Source organism: Dendrobium catenatum, unplaced genomic scaffold (genome assembly GCF_001605985.2).
Source record: "Dendrobium catenatum unplaced genomic scaffold, ASM160598v2 fragScaff_scaffold_793, whole genome shotgun sequence".
Taxonomy (NCBI): domain Eukaryota; kingdom Viridiplantae; phylum Streptophyta; class Magnoliopsida; order Asparagales; family Orchidaceae; genus Dendrobium; species Dendrobium catenatum.
In genome coordinates, this window is record NW_021319255.1 from 549,253 (window position 1) to 570,532 (window position 21,280).

The following is a 21,280-nucleotide window of genomic DNA, read 5'->3' on the forward strand; positions in this document are numbered from 1 at the left end:
AAAAGAAAATGTCTCAATGCTTGATTGCGTAATTTCGAACCTTGATACACACACACAAGGATTGAAAAGAGAGAGAGAGAGAAGTGTAGTAACCGAGGGATCTAACAATTGAAAGCTTTAGCATAGATTTCCTCTTTGAGAAATCTGAAATTAACTAATTCGGCTTTGACAAATAGACAAGCAGAGTAGTGAAAAGTTGAGATTTTTGGTAGAGCTGTGATACTTGATTGTTGAGAAAGGAAGTATCTAATAGAGGGAGAGCCAGAATGACAATAATAAGTAGGATATTGACCAAATTAGGAGAATGAATGCCTCAAAAGAATGAATTCAGGAGGTATAGATAAAGAATATATGAAGAAACTAAAAAAGAATCAATTAATTAATATTCATAGGGAATGATGCCATTAGAAAGTGAAGGATGATCAAAATTGGTCTAGCAAGTTAAATGGAGGGTCAAATTAATTTTATATATATGAATCAGTGACAATTATGTAGTCCTCTACTCCATGGAGGATATTCTTGAGCAATGAGGCTCTGGAGAGCTCTCACTAATTACACAACCATTACCAACAATGGGAAAGATGGAAGCCCAAGAGTTTTTAGTATTTCTCATTGTTGCCCATCTGAGGCTCACATGTTTACTAGTCCTAATTCCTCCTTGGATCATTCCACAAATTTCTACTCTATTGCAAGATCAAATTGAGGATATATGTAATTACAAAAATTTATGACATAATGACTTTAGATGGAAGCTAAATGCAACAACGAAAGAAAAGTGATTTGTATTTTTAGTACCGAGGTTATAGTGATCATTACTGGGGATGTAAATGAATTGAGCCTTGCCTGAGTTGTCCATGGCAAATTGAGATCAAGCGTGAGCTCAATTTTAAATTTGAGCTGGTTCACATGTCAGCTGGTTTATCTTTAAATAGAATAAATGATGCTAATCAATGTAATTGTAGTGATAAAATGATAAATATAATGAGAAATTTGCATTAAAATACGTGAATCAATTGAAACTAGGAAGAAAACTGTAGTTTTTTTTCCTTGAATTTTGAATCTTAATATTTTCAAAGTGTATTTAATATTAATTTATATATTTTTAAATGAGCTAGTTTACAAGCCAAGGAGCAGTTTTGAGACTAGCATGAGTTTTTTCTTGTTAGCTAATCAAGCTCAACGTGCAAGCCATTTATTCAATGACACCTGCTAGCTCACGAGTTGTTTATTCAATGACACCCCTAATAACCACTTTCTATCCGGTTAGATATGGTGTTTATTATATGAACAATTTTTTTTATTAGAAATCTGAAGAGGATTGAATAAAAATTTGAGAAGCCCTGAGTAACCTATATCCATATATCCATTTGATCTCTTAGGAAAAGCTCCCCTTGAGCATCCTTAAATTAGAACATGGGAGTAGGTTTTTATTTTTTTGATGTGGACTGAGTTTGTTAATAAATTTTCCCTTTATATTGGGTCATGATTTATCTTGATTTAGGGTCGAGACTTTTTATAATTGCAATCCCCTACTGTTAATTGTCCCTCACAATCATAGAGAGCACTCTTTGTTATGTCTCTTAGGCTTAGCGTTAGACTCATATTTGATGAGTTTCTAATAGTTGTGAGAATGGAGATAACCTGATGAAAATCCAATTCCACTTTCTTCCGTCTATTTGTGGACTTCGTATGCAAATGTTAGAGGCATCAAGCCTTAATGTCTAGCTGGGCTAATTAATAATTGTAGTTTGACTCCTCTTAAATATCTCAAGTGGACAGGGATGGAAGTATGTATTGAATGTGTGCATGATGAAAACTAAATTAGCACCAGAGATGAAGGCCGCTTGATGTTAGTGAAGGAAGTCTTCTTGGCATCAATGATGAATGACAACTTGGTGTTTGTGAGGTGTAGTAAGGGGAGCCTACTTGGAGTTAATGAGTTGGTTCGGTTCATAGGTTGCATCATATGATGGGTTCATGATGGAGCATTTTCAACCGAAGGAGAATTTGATGTAGGCAAGGGGGGGTCAAAATAAGTTGGGATTTATTTTTGTAAGTTCTACTAGAGTCAGCTCATTAATGAGCCTCTTCTTATTATTTCAGCTCATAAATTGTGAATTTATTGCCAAAATTAGATTCATTCCCCCTCCTTTACTCCCCTCTCTAAAGACTCTTTGGTTTCCCCACCATGTCTCTTCCCCTTCTTGAGTCTCTTTGATTTCTTCCATGGAATTAAGGCCTTGGGCTGCTTGATGTTCTCGGTTTGGGGCCTTGACTGTTCACTGGTTGGGCCTTGGGCTGCTTGCTGTTCTCGGTTTGGGGCCTTGGCTGTTGCTGTTCCCGTGAGTCCGTAACCTCTCCCTCTCGGTTTTATCCCCTGGCTGTTTTCCCGTGAAGCTTTGTCCTGTTTCCTGTGCTGGCTCTTTGGGTCCCTTGTTGGCTGGGCTTCCCGTGGCTTTTGGCTGGGTTTCCTGTAGCTATTTCTCCCTGTTTTCTGTGCAGTTTTGTGGGATGTATTTGACTGATATTTTGGATGTCTTTTCAGCTGCTGTTTGTGGTGTCTTTCGGCCTTCTATTTCCCCTTATTTATTAGGTTTTAAAATAAGATTTTAGGGACTGTTTGGCTGCCCTCTTTTGGCTTATAAATATGTGGTGTTTTATATTAGAAAAGAGTTTTTGATGGCTGATTTTTGGAAAGAAACCTGAGGGTATTCTTGGATAGCTTATGAGCTATGCCACTTCTTCCTCTCCTTCTTAGGAAAGCTTGCGAGCTCCTCCTATCCTTCGTCTCGGACTTCTAACCTCATTCTTCTCGCCACAAGTGACCATCCCACATGTATCCTTCTTCTCAAACGATGGAATTGCCACTTTAGGTGTCTTTATTTTGTGTTTATAAGCGTCAAGAGTTGTCTTTTTATGATATAAAAGGTGTTTTTTTTCAGTATTTGTGTCATTTCTTTTATCTAGGAAGGTTGTCTTTTTGCTCGCAAAAAACTTGGGCTTCTTCCCAAATTTTTGCCTGCATCAAATTGGTATCAGAGCAAGTTAGCATATCCTTGGTTTGTGAGTCTTCCTAGGTTATTTTGTGTCTTTTTTTTTTAAGTGTTTAAAAAATGAAAACAAAAAAGATAAAAATAGTGATCCAGTGGAAGAATGCAAGCCAGAAGATCTTGAAGTCCCTCTTCCGATGGACAGATGGGTTCCGACAGATGGAGATTCAACTGACCCAAATCAAAATGAACTTTACAAGATACAACAATGGATATACTTATGTGATGAGAAATTCGAGATAGGAAGAAATTTCTGTAAGCCCAATTCAAGTTGGAGCAAGAGAAGATCCTGAAGAAGTACGTAGCCCAAATTTAAGAGCTTGAGGCGCCTTCGTTGCCTCCTTAGATGAAATCTAAAGCAACCTTATCGGGAGATGAGCATTTTCAACCGAAGGAGAATTTGATGTAGGCAAGGGGGGGTCAAAACAAGTTGGGATTCATTTTTGTAAGTTCTACTAGAGTCAGCTCATTAATGAGCCTCTTCTTATTATTTCAGCTCATAAATTGTGAATTTATTGTCAAAATTAGATTTATTCCCCCTCCTTTACTCCCCTCTCTAAAGACTCTTTAGTTTCCCCACTCATGTCTCTTCCCCTTCTTGAGTCTCTTTGATTTCTTCCATGGAATTAAGGCCTTGGGCTGCTTGCTATTCTCGGTTTGGGGCCTTGACTGTTCACTAGTTGGGCCTTGGGCTGCTTGCTGTTCTCGGTTTGGGGCCTTGGTTGTTGCTGTTCCCGTGACCTCTCCCTCTCGGTTTTATCCCATGGCTGTTTTCCTGTGAAGCTCTGCCCTGTTTCCTGTGCTGGCTCTTCGGGTCCCTTGCTGGCTGGGCTTCCCGTGGCTTCTGGTTGGGTTTCCCGTAGTTATTTCTCCCTGTTTTCTGTGCAGTTTTGTGGGATGTATTTGGCTGATATTTTGGATGTCTTTTCAGCAGCTATTTGTGGTGTCTTTTGGCCTTCTATTTCCCGTTTTAAATAAGATTTTAGGGACTGTTGTGCTGCCCTCTTTTGGCCTATAAATATGTGGTGTTTTATGTTAGAAAAGAGTTTTTGATGGCTGATTTTTGGAAAGAAACCTGAGGGTTTTCTTGGATAGCTTGTGAGCTATGCCACTTCTTCCTCTCCTTTTTAGGAAAGCTTGCGAGCTCCTACTATCCTTCGTCTCGGACTTCTAACCTCCTCATTCTCTTTGCAAGTGACCACTCCACATGTATCCTTCTTCTCAAACGATGGAATTGCAACTTTAGGTGTCTTTATTTTGTGTTTGTAAGTGTCAAGAATTGATGGTGTCTTTTTATGATATAAAAGGTGTTTTTTTGAGTATTTGTGTCATTTCTTTTATCTAGGAAGGTTGGTTTTTTGCTCGCAAAAATCTGGGGCTTCTTCCCAAATTTTTGTCTGCATCAGTTCAAAGGTAGTTGTGTATGTTAGGCTTGGAGGCGATTTTGGTTGCTAGGGTTGGAAGTAGTAGTTGATGTACGGTTTGGAAGCAAAATCATTTTTTGGATCCACTCGGGAGTCCTTTGGTAGAAGTAAAGGCTTAAACTCTTGGTCCTCTATGAGTTCTAAAAGGGATAATTCAATAATCCACTAGGGAGCAAATGTTCGGTTGAGTTTTACTCTTTGATCTCCTAGCCCTTTATTAGAATTGAAAGGGGAATGGGTTCAATCAATGGTGCACCATGAGAGGGAATTCATCGATCCTCTCAGGTGACTTTTGGTCAAGTTTCACCCTTCAACCTTTTAGTTCTCTATAAGATTCGAAAGGGAGGATTCAATAGTCTGCTCAATAGGTGGGATTCCTAAATTTGCTTATGATAGCTTAAGCTAAATATAGCTCTTTGACCTTATGCTCTATGGAACCTTACAAGGAGGCTAACAATCCGCTTTGAAGTGGGGCTTTATAATTTGCACTTTAAAATTGAGTGGAAATGATTGAACTTAGGTGTGATTTAGACTTGATTGGAGGCCTAAAGTAGTTGATGCTTATCTAGAAATTGTGTCCATATGTCAATTTTAAAATCAAATTTTAGTAATAAACCTTAGCCTCCTTGGGGCATGCCTTTGTCCTCTCTCAAGTTTATATATACATAGATGTTTGGGCTTGCTCCTCACTTGCCCCTCACACAGGCACAAGAAGCTTGCAAAGAAGATGATGGGATCAGTCAGCTTTTGCCGGTTGTAGCCTTTTCAGGCTTCAATCGGATCACTTTAAGCTTATTTGGGCTTTGTTTGACTTGTTAGCGCAGGTTGGTTGAGCCAATTTTGAAATGATTGGGCCCACATACAATTAATTTGTCAAATTAGACTTTGCTTAGTCATTTGTGAGTGTTTTATGGTCCATGCTCTACTTTGAAATTGTGCTCATCAGGTAGGAGTTTTTCACAAACCCATTGCTATTCATCAAAAAGCATATGAAACAAAACAAAATCGTTGTTACTGTGATTTTTCTTATTTTTATGTCTGTTTCAATTTGTTTTTGTTGTTGCCAGTGGTTTTATCCTTAGAATTTTATGTTGTTGCTTATATTCGTTTCTTTTTGTTAGATTTTGTTCTGAGCAGTGCAATGTGTTGTCTTTATCCATATCAACCTTATCCTCTGATTTGTATGATCATACATTACTGCCGCCTTTTCATTTTGACATGATTATAAATTTGTGCTTTTGTCCTGAATTCCTAATTTGGTTGCTTTAATGATTTTTTTAGGGACCTAATCTATCTCCTTTTTCAACAAAAAATTTCCCTGCAAGTAATATGCTTCGTATTTTGTTTTCTGTAGGATCCACATCCCCCAATACCTGAGGGCCTATCTACTGATATTACTGATTTTCTACGGCAATGTTTTAAAAAGGTAAATTATAAAAGAAGGCAATTTATAATTAATATATTCCCTTAAGTTTTTAAGATTGATACACATTTTCCTTAATTCTGCATTCTCTATCTCGTCACCAAGCTTACTGGTAGTAATATTTTAGGATGCTTTGCAAAGGCCAGATGCAAGAACGTTGCTACAACATCCTTGGATTCAGAATTCGAAACGTGCTCTGCAGTCCTCTCTCCGTGAAATAGGTGGATCACTTAAGTAAGTTTCTGCAAACTATTGGGAGCTTGTTGCAATAAGTAGTCCTTATTAAATTTCAATATTTATTGGATAAAACTGCCGGGTGAGCATTTTTTATAACCTTTTCTTGTTACTGCTGCCATTTGTTATTTTTTGGTTGATTATGCTATACTTTCCTTTGTGATGCCACTTCTCAGAACATAACATTGACTTGTATGTGATGCCAATTCTCTCCTTTTCCTTGTTCTTCAAAACTTTTCTTTGATTCCAGAGTATAATAAATGTTTGAAATAGCTGCTATCACGGGGGATTCTTTGCCATTATTAGACTTGGAACATTTACTTTATTTTCTGTAATGAAAGCTTACTATTGCTATCAGGAAAACGTGATACTTATTGTTGGACTATGAAGTAGTTGCCTGTTTGTGAATCATTTTAAAATAAGATGCGTCTGTACTACTTGATGCTTTGAGAATTTTTCATCCCGTGGATGAAAGTTTTGCTGTACCTGTGGGGTGGATATACAGAGAGCTTAAATGTTAGCGTTACAGTTTTTTTATATAGGCTTTTGGCATCCTTATGTTCCCATGAGATCATCTTGTTGCAATAACAGTTGCTCTAGGAAGATGCTACCTCTTTGTGCTTCCTTCTAACCATTATTCTCAGATAGCATTGATATATTTTTAAACTTGTACCTCTTTGGACGTCTATATTTTTTTTTTTATCTTTCTCAAGATCACATAGATGAAATGATTTTCTTTTGTATGAAATGTTTATTTAGCTAAGCATTATGTGTGTTAATTGTATTTTGAGTTTGGTGGAATATGATATTAATACTTAGAGGACTTATTTTGCCCGGATCTACTTCACAATGATATTCAGACAACTAGAGTTTAAAATGGTATTTTAATTCAACTCTGAAAGATTATTAGGAAGAAATATCTGGGATAACACTTAATAGTAATTCTAGTGACGAAAGGACCAAAGTAATCTATTGCAACACAAAAAAACTGTTTCTTCTAATGCAAGGAAATCATATTTAGTTGATTAGCGCATTTGAAGGAGAAGAAATGAGTAAAATTTTTGTTATTTTGTTGGAGTCAATATTCTAGTCTAAAAAAGGACCAAAGTAATCTACTGCAACACAAAAAAAAAAAAAAATCTTCTAATGCAAGGAAATCACATTTAGTTGATTAGCATTTAAAGGAGAAGGAATTTGTGAAAATTTTGTTATTTTTTCTGAAACACTTGACTTAATTTTATGCTTCTCTTTTAATGGACAACATTCTGCATCATAAAACATTGCAAGTCTCACCACCATCTTATAGAATTTTCCCTTAAGCTTTAGGGTTACTTTTCTATTACAGAACAGATTCGATGCATTCCTCCAGTTCAACCATCTAACTTAAATTCTACTAATAATATCCCCATATATTTCACCATCACTTTGAACAGTGAGATATCTAAAACATGTACTCTTATTAATGATTTAATCGCCCAAAGTCCCTGCCGACTAGATCTATTACTAGTAAAATTACACTATGTATTTTATTTTAGATCTACTCAAATGAAAACCTTTAGACTCTAAGGTTGACATCCATAGTTCAAGTTTACCTTCAACCCCTTATCTAGGCTTATCAACAAGAAGAATATCTTCAGCCCCAAGTCAAGTTTACCTTCAACCCCTTCTCTAGGCTTATAAAAAAGAAAAGGGTGGTTGTGCATTTGCCATTTGACTTGGGGCTAACAGACTTTGGGACAATGTCATGTAGAAGGATGAGAGGAAGAAGGATGATTTGGTGCAGAAAGGGATAGGATATTGTCAAGTCACTCAAAAGAAGAGGGAGATCTACTAGCTCACCCTCATATGCACCTTTAATCCCTTGAAATATAGGAAGAAAACCTTATGCTTTGAGGATTTGTAAATTATGCTGTAGCTCAATAAAAAAAAGCTCTATTCATTCTATCTCTCCGTAAAAACAGGTTTATAAATTTTATGTAGAACTCGAGATAAACCTTATAGAATGTAGCCCATTGGTAAGAATCAATTATTTTCGTAGATACAAGGAAATAAAATGATGTCTAAATCAAATTAATCAAATCCCTAGTTAATTTGTTGCCATGGTGCTTCTACACAACTGTTAGTGTTGCCATAGTGACATGATCGCTATTTCCTCAATGGTTGTAACTGTAGCTTGGCAAAAGTTGGTAGGATCTCTCAACTCTATTCCTTATTATTTTGTTAGCCATGACATTAATAAAATAATGGAATATAATAATCATATAATTTCATATAAATTATTAAATTATTGTAAATTTATATTACATATTTAGATTTAATTTATAAATATAAATTATTTAAAAATTCTCAACATAAAATTATAAATATAATTAAATATTTTAATATAAAAATATTTCATTTGGTAATATAAAAATTTTTAGAGTTCAAAAACTGAAATTTTGCAATTTTTTTAACATAAGAGTAATTTATTTGATAAAAAATATTATTAACAAAAAAAAAAGAAAATAAAAATTTTCCAAACAAACTTAAAAAAATAAATATTATTCAAATTATAAAATTAATTTTTATATTATAATTTATATCATATAAATTCAACTCGAGCGGCTTAACGAACAAATATGAATATACATAAACTTCATAATATATATAACAAAAAATATTTAAAAAATAAATATTATCAATTAAAAAAATTAATAGTATCAAGTAAAAAAATAAAAATCAGGTCAGACTGGCCGGTTCGGTCCGGTTTTTAAAGCAATGCTCGCAACCATTTCAAACCCAAATCAACTGCCTTTTTTTTATTCTCTCGCGTACTTTCTCTCCATCTTTCTCTTATCTGAAAAACTTTTGTTTTTTTGTGAAATTTATTTACAAGTTTTGCGCTTGATGATTTGATATTTTATTTTATTTATTCATTTTTTTTATGTACACCATAAAACTTTTGAAATTAATTCTATCCCCGTACATGTAAATTGTAGTCATTATTCCAAAAATATCATCCTGTCTTTCATTCAAACATTAATACATTTGTATACGTGATTTTACTATCATTTATAGTTTATACATTTCAAATTTTTATTGAAAGTTCTGTTTTTTTATGTTTGTAATCTTTTTTTATTTATGAGATTTCTTAAACTAGAATTCTCACCAATTGTATTTTGGCAGTGAAAGTTTTTAATTTTTATCATTTTTTTTTTCAAGTTTTATTTGCTTTAGACAGTCACAAATCATTAATAGATGTGCCATATGCATTGAACACTGGCGTTTTGTTGTTACAGGAACATAGATGAAGATGCTGCGATCACTGAAAACAATTCAGTGGGGAATATTCTCGGTGTTGGTGGGCCATCTGAGGGTACAGTAAAGGGTGATGATACCAACTTGGAGAAAGTATGCATTTACTATTTTTCAATACTTTGTCACAAATGTCTGAAGGCAAATTCTTTAGTAGACAGGCATGGAAACACCCTTATTATTTTGAATTGCGTGTGTATTTCCTAATTTGTTTGCATCTTTGGTTGAGATCCTATCATCTGCATTCCTTTAGTTCCGTTCATTAAGGTTGGGCCGTAATTTTTTTTCCTAATCTTAGGATACATACCCAGAATCCTCAAGTGAACTGTGATTATATGTTTTTTTAGTATTTCTTCTTAGAAATAGCTTTTCTTGTATTACTAAACTTGGTAATGAACATGATGGATTGAGCATTTATAGTAACATTCCGTGACCCACCTTTTAACAAATTAACAAGGGAGATATTTCAACCACCGTCTACTCGAGTGCATGGTGCTTTTTTGGATCACCAACATTTAAAGGTAATGGTTGTTTTAATAGCATTATATGATCAAAATCTAAATTGTTGTTATATAGATGACATGCATAAATGAGAGGCAAATGAGAAAGGCTAGAATCATATTGATTATTCTAAATGATACCTCTTTTTAGACAACGCACTATGAATGGAGCCATTGACCTCTGACATATTACATTATAGTTTGAATAGTATTGCAATCTTAATACATTTGAAGAGGTTCGGTCTATAATAGTGCTTATGCCGCATCTAGTGTATTTTGGAAGTTTGTTGTTCGAGTCACGTAAAGCATTTCATTGCAAATGCATGGATGAGATTGTGTCATGAATTCCTTCCTAGAGGTTCATATCCTATATTACTGGGAGCTCCATGTTGATCCACTACTATTTCAAAAAAAAAAAAAAAAAAAGAAACCCCACAATTTCCCCATGCCACATGTCTCCCACGAACTTATAGTCCTCTCATACAAAACCCTTGCCATGCTCTCTTGCTTTCATCTTTCTGTCAAGAACTATATGCCCTCATCCTCTTTTAGTCTTCCTACTCCCTTACACGAGAAGCAAAGAACTCCACTTCCTCGACCCCCTTACGACTTCCTCTCTTCAGCCGCCATTGGTAGCTCCATCACAGACCTCATCGGGCCCATGAGAGTCGTCCCTTTGCTCGCACCTCTCATTCAACCTCCATTCTTCTTTGTATCTCCCTCAAACACTAGCATTGTAAAGCCCTAAGCCAGCCATCGCGGAGCTTGTCAAACCCCTACTATCTCTATCTCTCTTCTCTCACACACAACTGCCTTCCACTCCGACCCAGGTTTTTAAACCCTCGACAACACAATGCGAGGAATCGTGATGGGAGCTTGTTAGCAGAGGCTTTGATAGGACCACAACATTTTGAAAAGAAGAGTTTATCATACATGAACATTTAAGTTAATCCTGTCGTTCACCCATATTTAATATATTTGGGATTAAAGGCAAACGAAGGAGAAACAGGATTTTAAATCATGAAGGATTAGAACTATTGTTTTGGATGTTTAATAGGATTTAAGTTCAATCCTAATTAAATTGTGTCTTAATCTTGCCACCAAACTATCCCTCATAGGTCTCTCTCAAACTTTCTCTTTCTTCCTCTCTCCATCTCTCTTCCTCTCTCTCTCTCTCTCTACCAAAACCTCTCTTCCTCACTTTTTTCTCTCCCTAGCTTCCTCTCTTTATTCTCTCCTCCTTTGCCCACCTCTTTTCCTTTCTCTCCAGTATCATTCTTTCTAGCTCTATCTCTAGCTTTCTCTCTCATCTTTCTCTACCCACTTTCTCCCTTTCTCTATTTCTTTTTCTGTGTCACTTTCTCTCTGCATCTTCTTTAAATCCCTTTCTTTTCCATCTTTTTACATTCCCTATCATTCTCACTCTCTTTCTCTTTCTATATCTAAAAAAGACAAAAGAAAGATGATTTTAAAAAAAAGAGCAAAAAAGAAGGGCTTAAAGGGCCTAAAATTAAATGAAAATAAAAGAAAATTTTCACAAGTATTATAGAGAAATATTTTGTTCTACTCACGTCAATTATTTTGCCTTGCATTGTTGCCAAGTGCAAGAAAAGCCGCCTTGTGTTCGGTAAAAATGTAAGAAAAGAAACAAAATTTAGTACTTGTGCATTTTGTTCAATGCAACACGTAAACTCGTACATAAATACTCGTGCACATTATTTTATGGTGGCAAAATCACTGTTTATTTTTGCACAAGAAAAGAAGGCGCATGAATGTTTTTTAAGCATGGTCGGGATGAAGACCCTCTGGTTACAATCTCTTAGATATTGACAATGCATGCTTTTTTTAGTGTGATGGGAAGACCTATTACTTTTCATAGATGCCCTCTAAGCAGGGGGATGCTAGAAAGTTGTCGGATTTTTAGTAGGTGAGCTTGCAAGGGATTGTCGGGAATAAAACTATGTAGCGAACAACTGAAAAGAAAGCACACCCGGATTTAACATTGAAAAACTTGAATTCAGAATAAACTATAACGCGACACCACGCCAAGAAGAGAGAGGATTCCAAAAGATGGAATGTCTAAGTTATTGTTAAAGGCAGTATAAATGGCATACTTGCCTCAAAATAAATTATAGTCGTTCTATGAGTTCTTCATAGCCCATTTAAAAAATGAAACTCCTTTATAATTCATATAAAAATTTTATGTTATAAAAACTTGGGGTGAAACCATCCCTAGACTAAAATTAATTTTTTTTCTTATTTTACAAAAAAATAATACATTAAATAATAGTGTGGCAGCCACATGAACCTGCACAACATAGATGTATAACCCTTTAGACATCCTAGGACTAGGATTTTCTTTCTTTTTTTTGGTGTATATGGTTGTAACTTTTAGTGTGAATTGATTGTTTGATGATTGTTTGTGTTTTGGGCATACTTGCTTCAAAACAAGTTGTGATCATATTATGTGTTCTTCATAACCCTTTTAAAATATGAAAAATTCTTTAAAATTCAAACAAAATTTTAAAGTTACAAATAATTTGAAGTGAAATTATCCACGCAGGGTGCCGGACCAATAGGAAGGGGTCATAAGTCCCATATTTTAAGTTCAGTCTTCCAAGTCATAAAGATTAGAATCAACAATACTTGAACCCCATAAACTTGATCCTCTGCAAGCGGGCATAGTCGATAAGGTTCAATACAATAAATCCAATCAGACAAACAAACCTTGTGATGGGTGTGATTATTGTATGTCATAATTAGAAAGGTTTATTTTCAAAAATTAGGGTTTCAAATTGCAATTATGAATATTACAAACAATTCAACTCTGATGATGGTCTTGCTAAAAGTGAACCTCAATTGGGGTGGACTCTATTATCAAAATATATCCAAATTCCAAAATTAAATCACTCTATGACATGTGAGATCCTAATATATATATATATATATATTATATATATAGTGAAATTCTATCCTAAAGCTAAAGAAATCGTACACCTTTTATAGGATGCAAACAACAGAGCAGGTGATTGTTCATGTTCAGCTCGATTCAAGCTTTTTTAATTTTGGTGTCAAGCGATTTTTTACAATAGAATGGATGTTTTATGTATATGGTTTTTGTATTTGATTCATGCTTACCGATCATTAGACAAAGGTTGTAAAATTGTGCGTTATGAGGCGTTTTTCATTCGTGAGGCTAGGCGTAAGTCAAACAATAATATTGTGTAAACTGAAAAATAAGTTAAAAGTAAATTTTTATATATCTCAATAATATGTGAAAGAATGATATATTAATTCTTTGATTATGAAGTAAAATTTCATACTATGAATAAAAATGCACATGTGAAAGTGTAAAGTAATAATTATATAAAATATTAATTGGAAGATCCAAATATTACAATGGAGAAATAAATAAATTATTATGAATTCATAAACGTTTTCATAAAACATGCAGTTTTCTCTAAATCTTTTTATTCTTCTTAGTTCCTACTCATTTATATTTAATTACAAAGAAATGTGGGCTCCGAAAATTCGGCCGGCTCCGCAGCTTTGGCTTTATTTTTTGGTATCGGCGAGGAGTTTTAAAGCGGATAAGTTCGGGGTATATTTTGGAAGGACAGATGAGTTGTAGATAAGACCTAACCAGAGATTTTTGCTCATTTTGCGAGGATTTTGAATTTAAGTTTGGTTTTCCTATAGGCGCAAGCCTATAGTTAATTACCAAACACCTCCGATAACGAGAGAGAACTTTCGATAGGTCTATCGTCAATCAGATAGTATAGATACGTATATCTGACTATATAATGGCAGACGAATTTGGATTTGAAATTGGATTTGGAATTTTGGGTACTATGGAAGGATTTTGAAGATTTTTCTATTTAAAATATAGAATTGCAACATCCAACACATAAAGCGATGTGGGGGAATGGATGAATGGACGCGATCAGATCCCATGGTTTTCGTCTCGGCATCGTGGTCCTGGCTAAACTTAGTAGAGAGGTTAGTCACCCAACTGACAGAAGATCTGGGCAGCATGGGTTTGCTTCGTCAGGGGACCTTGTAGACCTGGGATGGGTATTTGCTAGGAGAAAATTTTGACTCCACCTAGCTAAAGAGGGCTTTGTGCCTATCGATCATTTTATTGATTCATATCTCAAGATTTATTGCAGGAATGTAGGTGATGGCCATAGTATTTCCGTGGTGCCATTTGGCGGCAAAACCAATCGGTTAGAGGCCGGTATAACATTACCTGCAGTGCCATTTGGCGGACTAGCCGGTTAGAAGAACAGTCACGTCCTTACTGGAGGGATTGTTTGAGAATGATTAGTGATATTTCGCTAGGCATTTGACTCTTTGTGAGCTAAGTAATAGTTAATTTGTCCACATGGCAAACTGTTTGCGGGTGGATGAATTTTTCTGTAAGTGTGGAATGCAATGTCATTTTTAAAGATAATTTATTGGGATTTGAATTTATCGATTGAGTTTTTGGTTTGGGATTTATTTGGAACGGCGTTTGAAAGTATTTGGAGACCTCCGGTTGAGATCCGCATCAACACGGCCATCATCGGGGTGTTTGGGGTCTTTCTATTTGTAGTTGAATCTTGTACTCAGACCGAGCATTGACTGAGGATCGGGTTTCGTAGGCTTCGGCCTTTATTAGTGAATTCATATTGTGTAGGCGTTGAAGCACTAAATGAATGTTTTAAAAGCAAATATATCGGTCGTCACGAGCTTTATATTTGCTTATGGTTCGAACTCTGTCGATTCTTATTGACGCTGTATAGAAGGATCGGTTTCGAACTGAATTCACTTGTCAAACGCGCAGCATCCCTAGACGTCACGTGTTCAATAACACTTCGCACGGGGCATGCGGGTGTTTGCGGGGTATTTTTATAAATTGAAACCCTGTCAACTCTTTTATCCTTCTAGGAAGGATCGGGTTCAAATTTGATAACATGCGCAGCATCCCTAGATGTCACGTGTATTTCTAAACACGCTCGCCGGGGCCCATGCGGTTATTGTGATTGCTATTTACCCCTTTTAGATGTACTATGTGTATACAAACTACTGTGACGTGCGGAGGTACTTTGAAAGTATATTGTAACGTTTCTACTGCTTGTACGAATGTGAGATCCGTGGCGTGCGTGAAGCTTTGGATAGAATTAATTCGCTGTTCGTACAGGTAGACTGTTCTGGAATACTTGTCGCTTTCTTTCAGGTGGATCGTGTACACTACGAGTCTCTTGCTTTTTTGTTTGTAGATAATTGCCTTTACTGATGTTTTTTGTTCATGTCTTTCTTTGCATACGAGTCTTTTAGAAATGACTACAGTGCGTTTTAATTTGCTGTAGTTTAATTTTGTTATTTTCGGTTGTGGTTGCATACTGGGTGTGCAGTACTTCTTAACATCTCGTAAAAGGTTGCATTTTTTGTAGTCATCATCTTTTATTTTGCATAAGAGCATGTGCTTGCTTGATAATGAGTGGTGATTGATTGCAAGATGTTGTTGCATTCATCATTGTATTCCATGTGTTTTTCAGAGAATTACTGATTTCTATTTATGCAATTTAATATATGCGGGATGTTGCAAGTGTTGTATATTAGTATTGTTGGGTCTAGAACCTATATTATTCACTGTTTTGGCCAAATCTGTTGGTAAATTTTATTGGCACTTTATAACGAACTTATTGCAATCCATCTATCGACTTATTGCAAATGGATTCCAATCACTTGATGTTACCTTTCTTGATGGACATTGTGCTTGCAATTGATCGTCGTTAATAGAAAGGCTCATACAGATGATATGTATTAATGCTAACATGAGTGTTGATTGATAACTATATTGATGCTGCTTTATCGTTCATGCATGATCATTAAGTATCCCCTAGTTTTGTTTGTAAGGGATTTTCAATGTCTTTCCTCACTAGCAGCGAAGTTGATGTAGGGATATTGCGATGATCATTTCCTTTGGTGCTGTAGGGATGGGAATGTTATACTTGCGATATTAGCACATGTGATATAAAAACCATTGATAGGACTTGCTATGTACCAATACTCATTATAGGATGTTGCAATCTTTAAGTTTAGGTTATGAGCATTTCCCTCCACTATTCATGAATGAATCGTTTCATATATTGTGAGAATCATCATTTTATTATTGCATTGAGAATCATACATCTTTTATGCATTTGAGAATCAATGCCTCATTTGCAATATTGGCGAGTGAGGTTCAACATTTCACAGTTTAGCTCATGGCTTTCTCCTAGTCATCAAACTTTCAAGTTTTAAGCCGCTTATGATTGTTAGTTCAGATCAATATTTGAATTTAACACTTGCATTTTTATGTCTGATAAATCATTTTTATTGATTCATTCAAATGGGGTTAAAGTGTTCATGGCTTTTCCGGTTGATTCAAGTTTGAGCATAGTCCCATATGGTAACTTGTATTTATTTGATGTCAAGTTCTTTGTGTGCAAGTTTTGTTCAAGGCATAATTCAGACTCGAAGTGAGCCTCTTCCATTCTGAGTTAATCCAGTCTTCTGTTGTTCTTCTGATTTGGAGTTCAAGTTCAATCAATTATTCTTGTTCTAGTTCATCGAGTTCAGTTCTTGAGTCCGCTCAAGTTTTAACAGTCCTTTGGTTCATGTTATTTCCTTTGCAAGTTCAAGCATGTCAGCTTGATGTATAATCAAGTTTAAATTTAGTTAAAGTGATTTAGTTCATTTTGATTTAATTCTGAGCATAGTTCCAAGTCCTGGTTGTTCAATAGTGTCCAATCTTTGTTTTGCTTTGAGCTAAATAGGTCGAGTTTCCGGTTGTAGATCTCACCGAAAATATTTCGGGCATCCTTCGAGCTCTCCACCCGTTTAGGGAAAAATACGGAAACTGGGCTTTCCACCAGCTAAGAAAGGTTATGGTAGGTGGCTTTTCGAGAACCCTGGCGCCTGGTTAATTTTTTTGATCCCCACCAACTAAGAAAAAGCATGTATGGGTGTTTTTTGCAAATAAGAAAGTATTTTTTTTTTTAAATTTTTGACAAGAAGTATTTTTTTTTTAAGTATTTTGCAAGAAAAGCAAGTTATTTCACCGCACAGGAGATACTTATTGTAAAGGCTGTTTCTCCCAGGATCGTCCGGTACGATCAGGGACATGTCCAGGACGATCTGTACAGATTGTGAAGAATCTGTCTGTTGTCTGTACGAACTGGAAGAGTGGGACGAACAAACCGAGGGTTTCGTCCCGGGACGACGAAATGGCATTTATTTGTCTGGACGATACTAGTGATATGCAGATGCCCGGGACGAACAGTGATCGTCGGAGATCTGTGTATTGAAATATCTGATTTAAGTATTTTGAAGAGAGGAAAGTCCAGGAGAGAGAAAAACTCGAAGGGAAAAAAGATGATTTTTTGGTGACTCTAGGTCCGTTTTCGTCCGTCGCCGTAGTTGGGAAGTTGACCGACTCGAGGTAAGGCACATTCTGCCTTTCTCATTTTCAGAAATGAGATTTTTATGTGTTTTTTGTTCCGAATTTTTGTTTCGTTAGAGAATTTCTGGTTATTATTCTTCTGACAAGGTTTTACCGCGTAACTTTTTGGTATGTTCTGAGATGATAATCAGTGCATTGTTTTGAGTATTTTCTGGAAGATTTTAACCGATATTTTGAATTCTGCGGTGTTTTAAATTGAACTGCACATTTCAGGATGCTTGAAATATTTTGTCAGTACAATGAAAGTCTTATAATGTGTTGTGGATATTCTGTGGTAATTTGGTAATTTTGAATTGTGAATTTTGTGTAAATTTCCGTATACTGGTTATGACGTGAATTTCTAGAATTCTGATTTTTCTGATTGATTCTTGAATGAATTGAAGTGTTGTGTGCTAAAAGGAAGTTATAAGGGCCAGGATCCTTTGAGTTCTGAAGTGTCAGGGAATTTGATATGAGCTCTGAAATCTGAAAATAAGTTCTGTTCTAGATCTCGGAATATCTTATGTTCTGGTGCTATAAGCACAAAGGGAGATTAAGGGGCAGAATCCTGCGATATTTGTGTAAGTGTCAGGGAGGGAAGACATAAGAGGTCAGAATCCGTTAGAGTATTCTGTAAGGGTCTGAAAATCTGAACATTCTGTTATGTGACTTATCACCTGTTTTATGAATTTACTGATATACGATTTCTGATTTATGTACCGATCTGGTTGATCTGATTGAATTTGATAATATGAATGAATGAGATTTTATCTGAATTCTGATTTCGTAGATCCTGGTTATTCTGTACGTTCTGTCTGCTCTGTGACTTGAAAGCTTTATGATATTTTATGATTTTCGTACGCTATTTCTGAAGTGAATTCTGATGATTTTGATTGGTGAGTGATGTCTTGCTGAGCTGTTAGCTCATCCTTGTTTCTACGTGGTTTTCAGTTCTGGGAAGGGAAGAGGTCTTGGATTAGCAGTTCAGAGTTTGATCTGAGATTAGGTATTTTGTACTTTTGATTTGTACAGTCATGTTTATCTGTTCTGTTATGTTCTTTTGTTGTAGCATGTACTGTATCTGTATTGATTATTTTGACGAAAGAAAAAGATGATGAATTACTCTGCATTTGAGGATTATAGTAGCTCTGTGTCTTTCTGACTATGTAATATTTGAAGAAAGTTCTGAAGCAATTCCAAAGCCAGATCCTGGATTTTGAAAATTCCGTCCGGCGCCGATGCGAGCGGGCGTTCGTCCGGTCGGTTGGGTCGTGACAGCTTTATGGGTATCAAGATTGGTTTTGGAATTTGATGTGTAAGAACAGAGCTATATGGAATTGAATCTGTGAGTCTGTCTGGGGTAGTTCTGGTTTGTTTATGGATTTTATTCTGTTGTTTTGTTGCACTAGTTTTTCTGTGTGATATGGATTGTCATGACCAGTATAGACAGATGGGCCAGAATGCTAGTCAGCAGCTCCAGTGGGCAGACTTTCCAGTGGTGGTTTTAAATTTACACATTTCTCAGTTTTGCACATTGATTGCCCGATGAGAGTAAGCCTCTACGTCGATTGAGGATATAAGATAAACATCTGCAGTTGTTTCTGAGATTGAAACCTTCCGGAGGTTTGGGGCATGCTGAGCCAGAGCAGCTGAGAATGGTTGAGGATGTTAGATGAAGACTTTTGACGGTATGCATTGTCCGTCGGACAGGAAGTACCGTTGACAATTTTTTTTTGGATGGGGAAGCAGAGTGCTGTGGATAGCGCCGGGAGGCGAAATTCAAGTGGAAGCTAAATTTTTGATTACTTGGGAAGAATTTTCTGGGAATTCGTCGTGGTTTAATCCCCTTCTGCACACAGGATGCAGGAGACTTTTCAGAGACTTTGTTTCAGAGAGAGAGGACTGTGATGCATGTATGAGGCAGAATTTCTGCTTTTTTAAAAACCCCGTTTTACTTCCCCACAGGATTGGTAAGTACTTCTACTAGAGAAGTGCTACAGATTTTGGGGGATACGAGTAGTCTGAGGCACGCCTCTGGTACCGTTTCATATTTCTGATTTCTCTGAGCTTGGTGGAGAGAGCTCGTCTGATAGAGAATGATTTGATGGCTACTCAGAACGGTGGATGGATAGAAGAGGTTTGGGGGTGATACTTCTACAGTGGTTCTGCTGGCAAGAGGAGATTTGTTTCTGGAGACTCCAGGAGGATGGACGTCGGGATCACTATAGTTTTTCTGGTATGTCCCGCTACCGGTCGACAGTTCGGGATCAGTCAGTGGGATCACCTGTGTGCCAAACTGTGGCGATGACATTGGCCAGTGTTTTAGGAACGACTGTCAATGCTTTAAAATGTGGTCAGCCAGGACACGGATTGCAGAGTGTCCACAAGGCTGGATTTGATAGACGATCTGAGTTTCAAGTCTGAAGTAGACCTTTTCGGTTCAGCAGGAAACCAAGGATTGTTCCTCCATACTGTGACTGAAGGACTCTGGTAGGAGGTGGGGGGTCGAGTTCTGTGGCACGGAGACCACCTACTGGTAGTCGTGGGAGTCTAAGTGGTTTAGTAGCTCCAGCTCCAGTTTCAGCCACGAGTAATACAGTTTGAGTCAAGCAGGAAGCTCGAGATGCTCGCGGATATGGTGATAGGTTACGATTTATAATTTTTGAACATCCCTGCCTGTGTTTGTTTGATCTCTGGAGCGAGTCATATCCTTTATTATCCAAGCCGTTATGCTTCGACGTTTTGCATTTGGATTCGTGACTTTCGGTTTTCGCTTTCCGTTTTTGCCGGTTGGAAGCAATTTCTGATCGCCCGAATTTTTGTTTTTGTGATTGATATTTCTGGCAAGAAGTGGAAGTTCAGTTTGATTTTGTTGCCGATTTCTCGACGAACGTTATTTTGGGTATGGATTGGCTTGAGTCTGTATGAGGACTCAGATTGACTGTTATGAAGAAGACAAGTGAGCTTGTTTATGATGGTGAGAGATGTGTATTTCAAGGGTTAAGAGGAGTTTTTTCCTGTCTGAATTTCATGATAGGAGTCAGAAGAATATGGAAGAAGGGTTGGCCGTTTTGTTTATTTTAGCTTCCTGGTACGGGATATGAAACAATAGATGTGGGTTCTATTTCTGATATCCCGGTTTCGGACGTTTCTGATGTATTTCCTGAGGAGTTGGTTGGTTACCTCCGGATAGAGATGTTGAGCTTTTATTGATGTTTTTTCCGGGTACAAAGCTCCGATAATCGAAAGCTCCTAACATGAATGCACCCTACGAAGCTTTGTGTTGGCCGGAAGTTAGAAACTCTTTTGACTCTGACTGAGGTAGGAGATGCAAAAATGGGTGCAACATTTGTGGACTGAAACTGTTAAGAAGATAACTTGATTAAAAGAAGATTAAAGCTGCACAGATAAGACAACATGTATTACTATCAGAAGCCACGATATTACGTGGAATATTCAGGCTTGGTGACTTTGTGTATGTCAAAGTCAGTCCGATGAGTGTGTTAGCAGTTTGGAAGAAATGAGCAGCTAAGGTCCAAGTATTATTTGGACCTTTTGAAATCCTTGAAAGGATTTGATAATCTGCTTTATTAGACTTATTTTATCTGTCAAGCTGTCTGATGTGCATAGTTTTTTTCACAATTATCCTCTTTGAGAAAGTGATTCGATTCTGATAAGAAGTTGTTTGCTATGAGGTTAGAGATTCAAGGAGAATCTGCAGTAACAAAGAAACCTGAGAAAATTTTGGCCTATTGAGTACGCACAGTTAAGAAGTAAACAAATTCCCACATAGTTAAAGTACAGTGGAAGCACAGAACGCTCGAGAGCAAACTTGGGAATGAATGAGAAGTTGGAACATGAGACATTCATCTGTATTTTGTTTTGAG

At 36.5% G+C, this 21,280-nt stretch overlaps 1 protein-coding gene across 1 annotated transcript in view; it reads left to right on the forward strand.

Moving 5' to 3' along the window:
* LOC110116693 (MAP3K epsilon protein kinase 1-like) overlaps positions 1–21,280 on the forward strand; it is a 73,653-nt gene that overhangs the window by 17,933 nt on the left and 34,440 nt on the right. Inside the window, exons 10-12 of the mRNA XM_020850382.2 lie at positions 5,829–5,900; positions 6,025–6,131; positions 9,410–9,521. Of these exons, the coding sequence (XP_020706041.1) occupies positions 5,829–5,900; positions 6,025–6,131; positions 9,410–9,521 (291 nt within the window). The remainder of the gene's footprint in view (positions 1–5,828; positions 5,901–6,024; positions 6,132–9,409; positions 9,522–21,280) is intronic.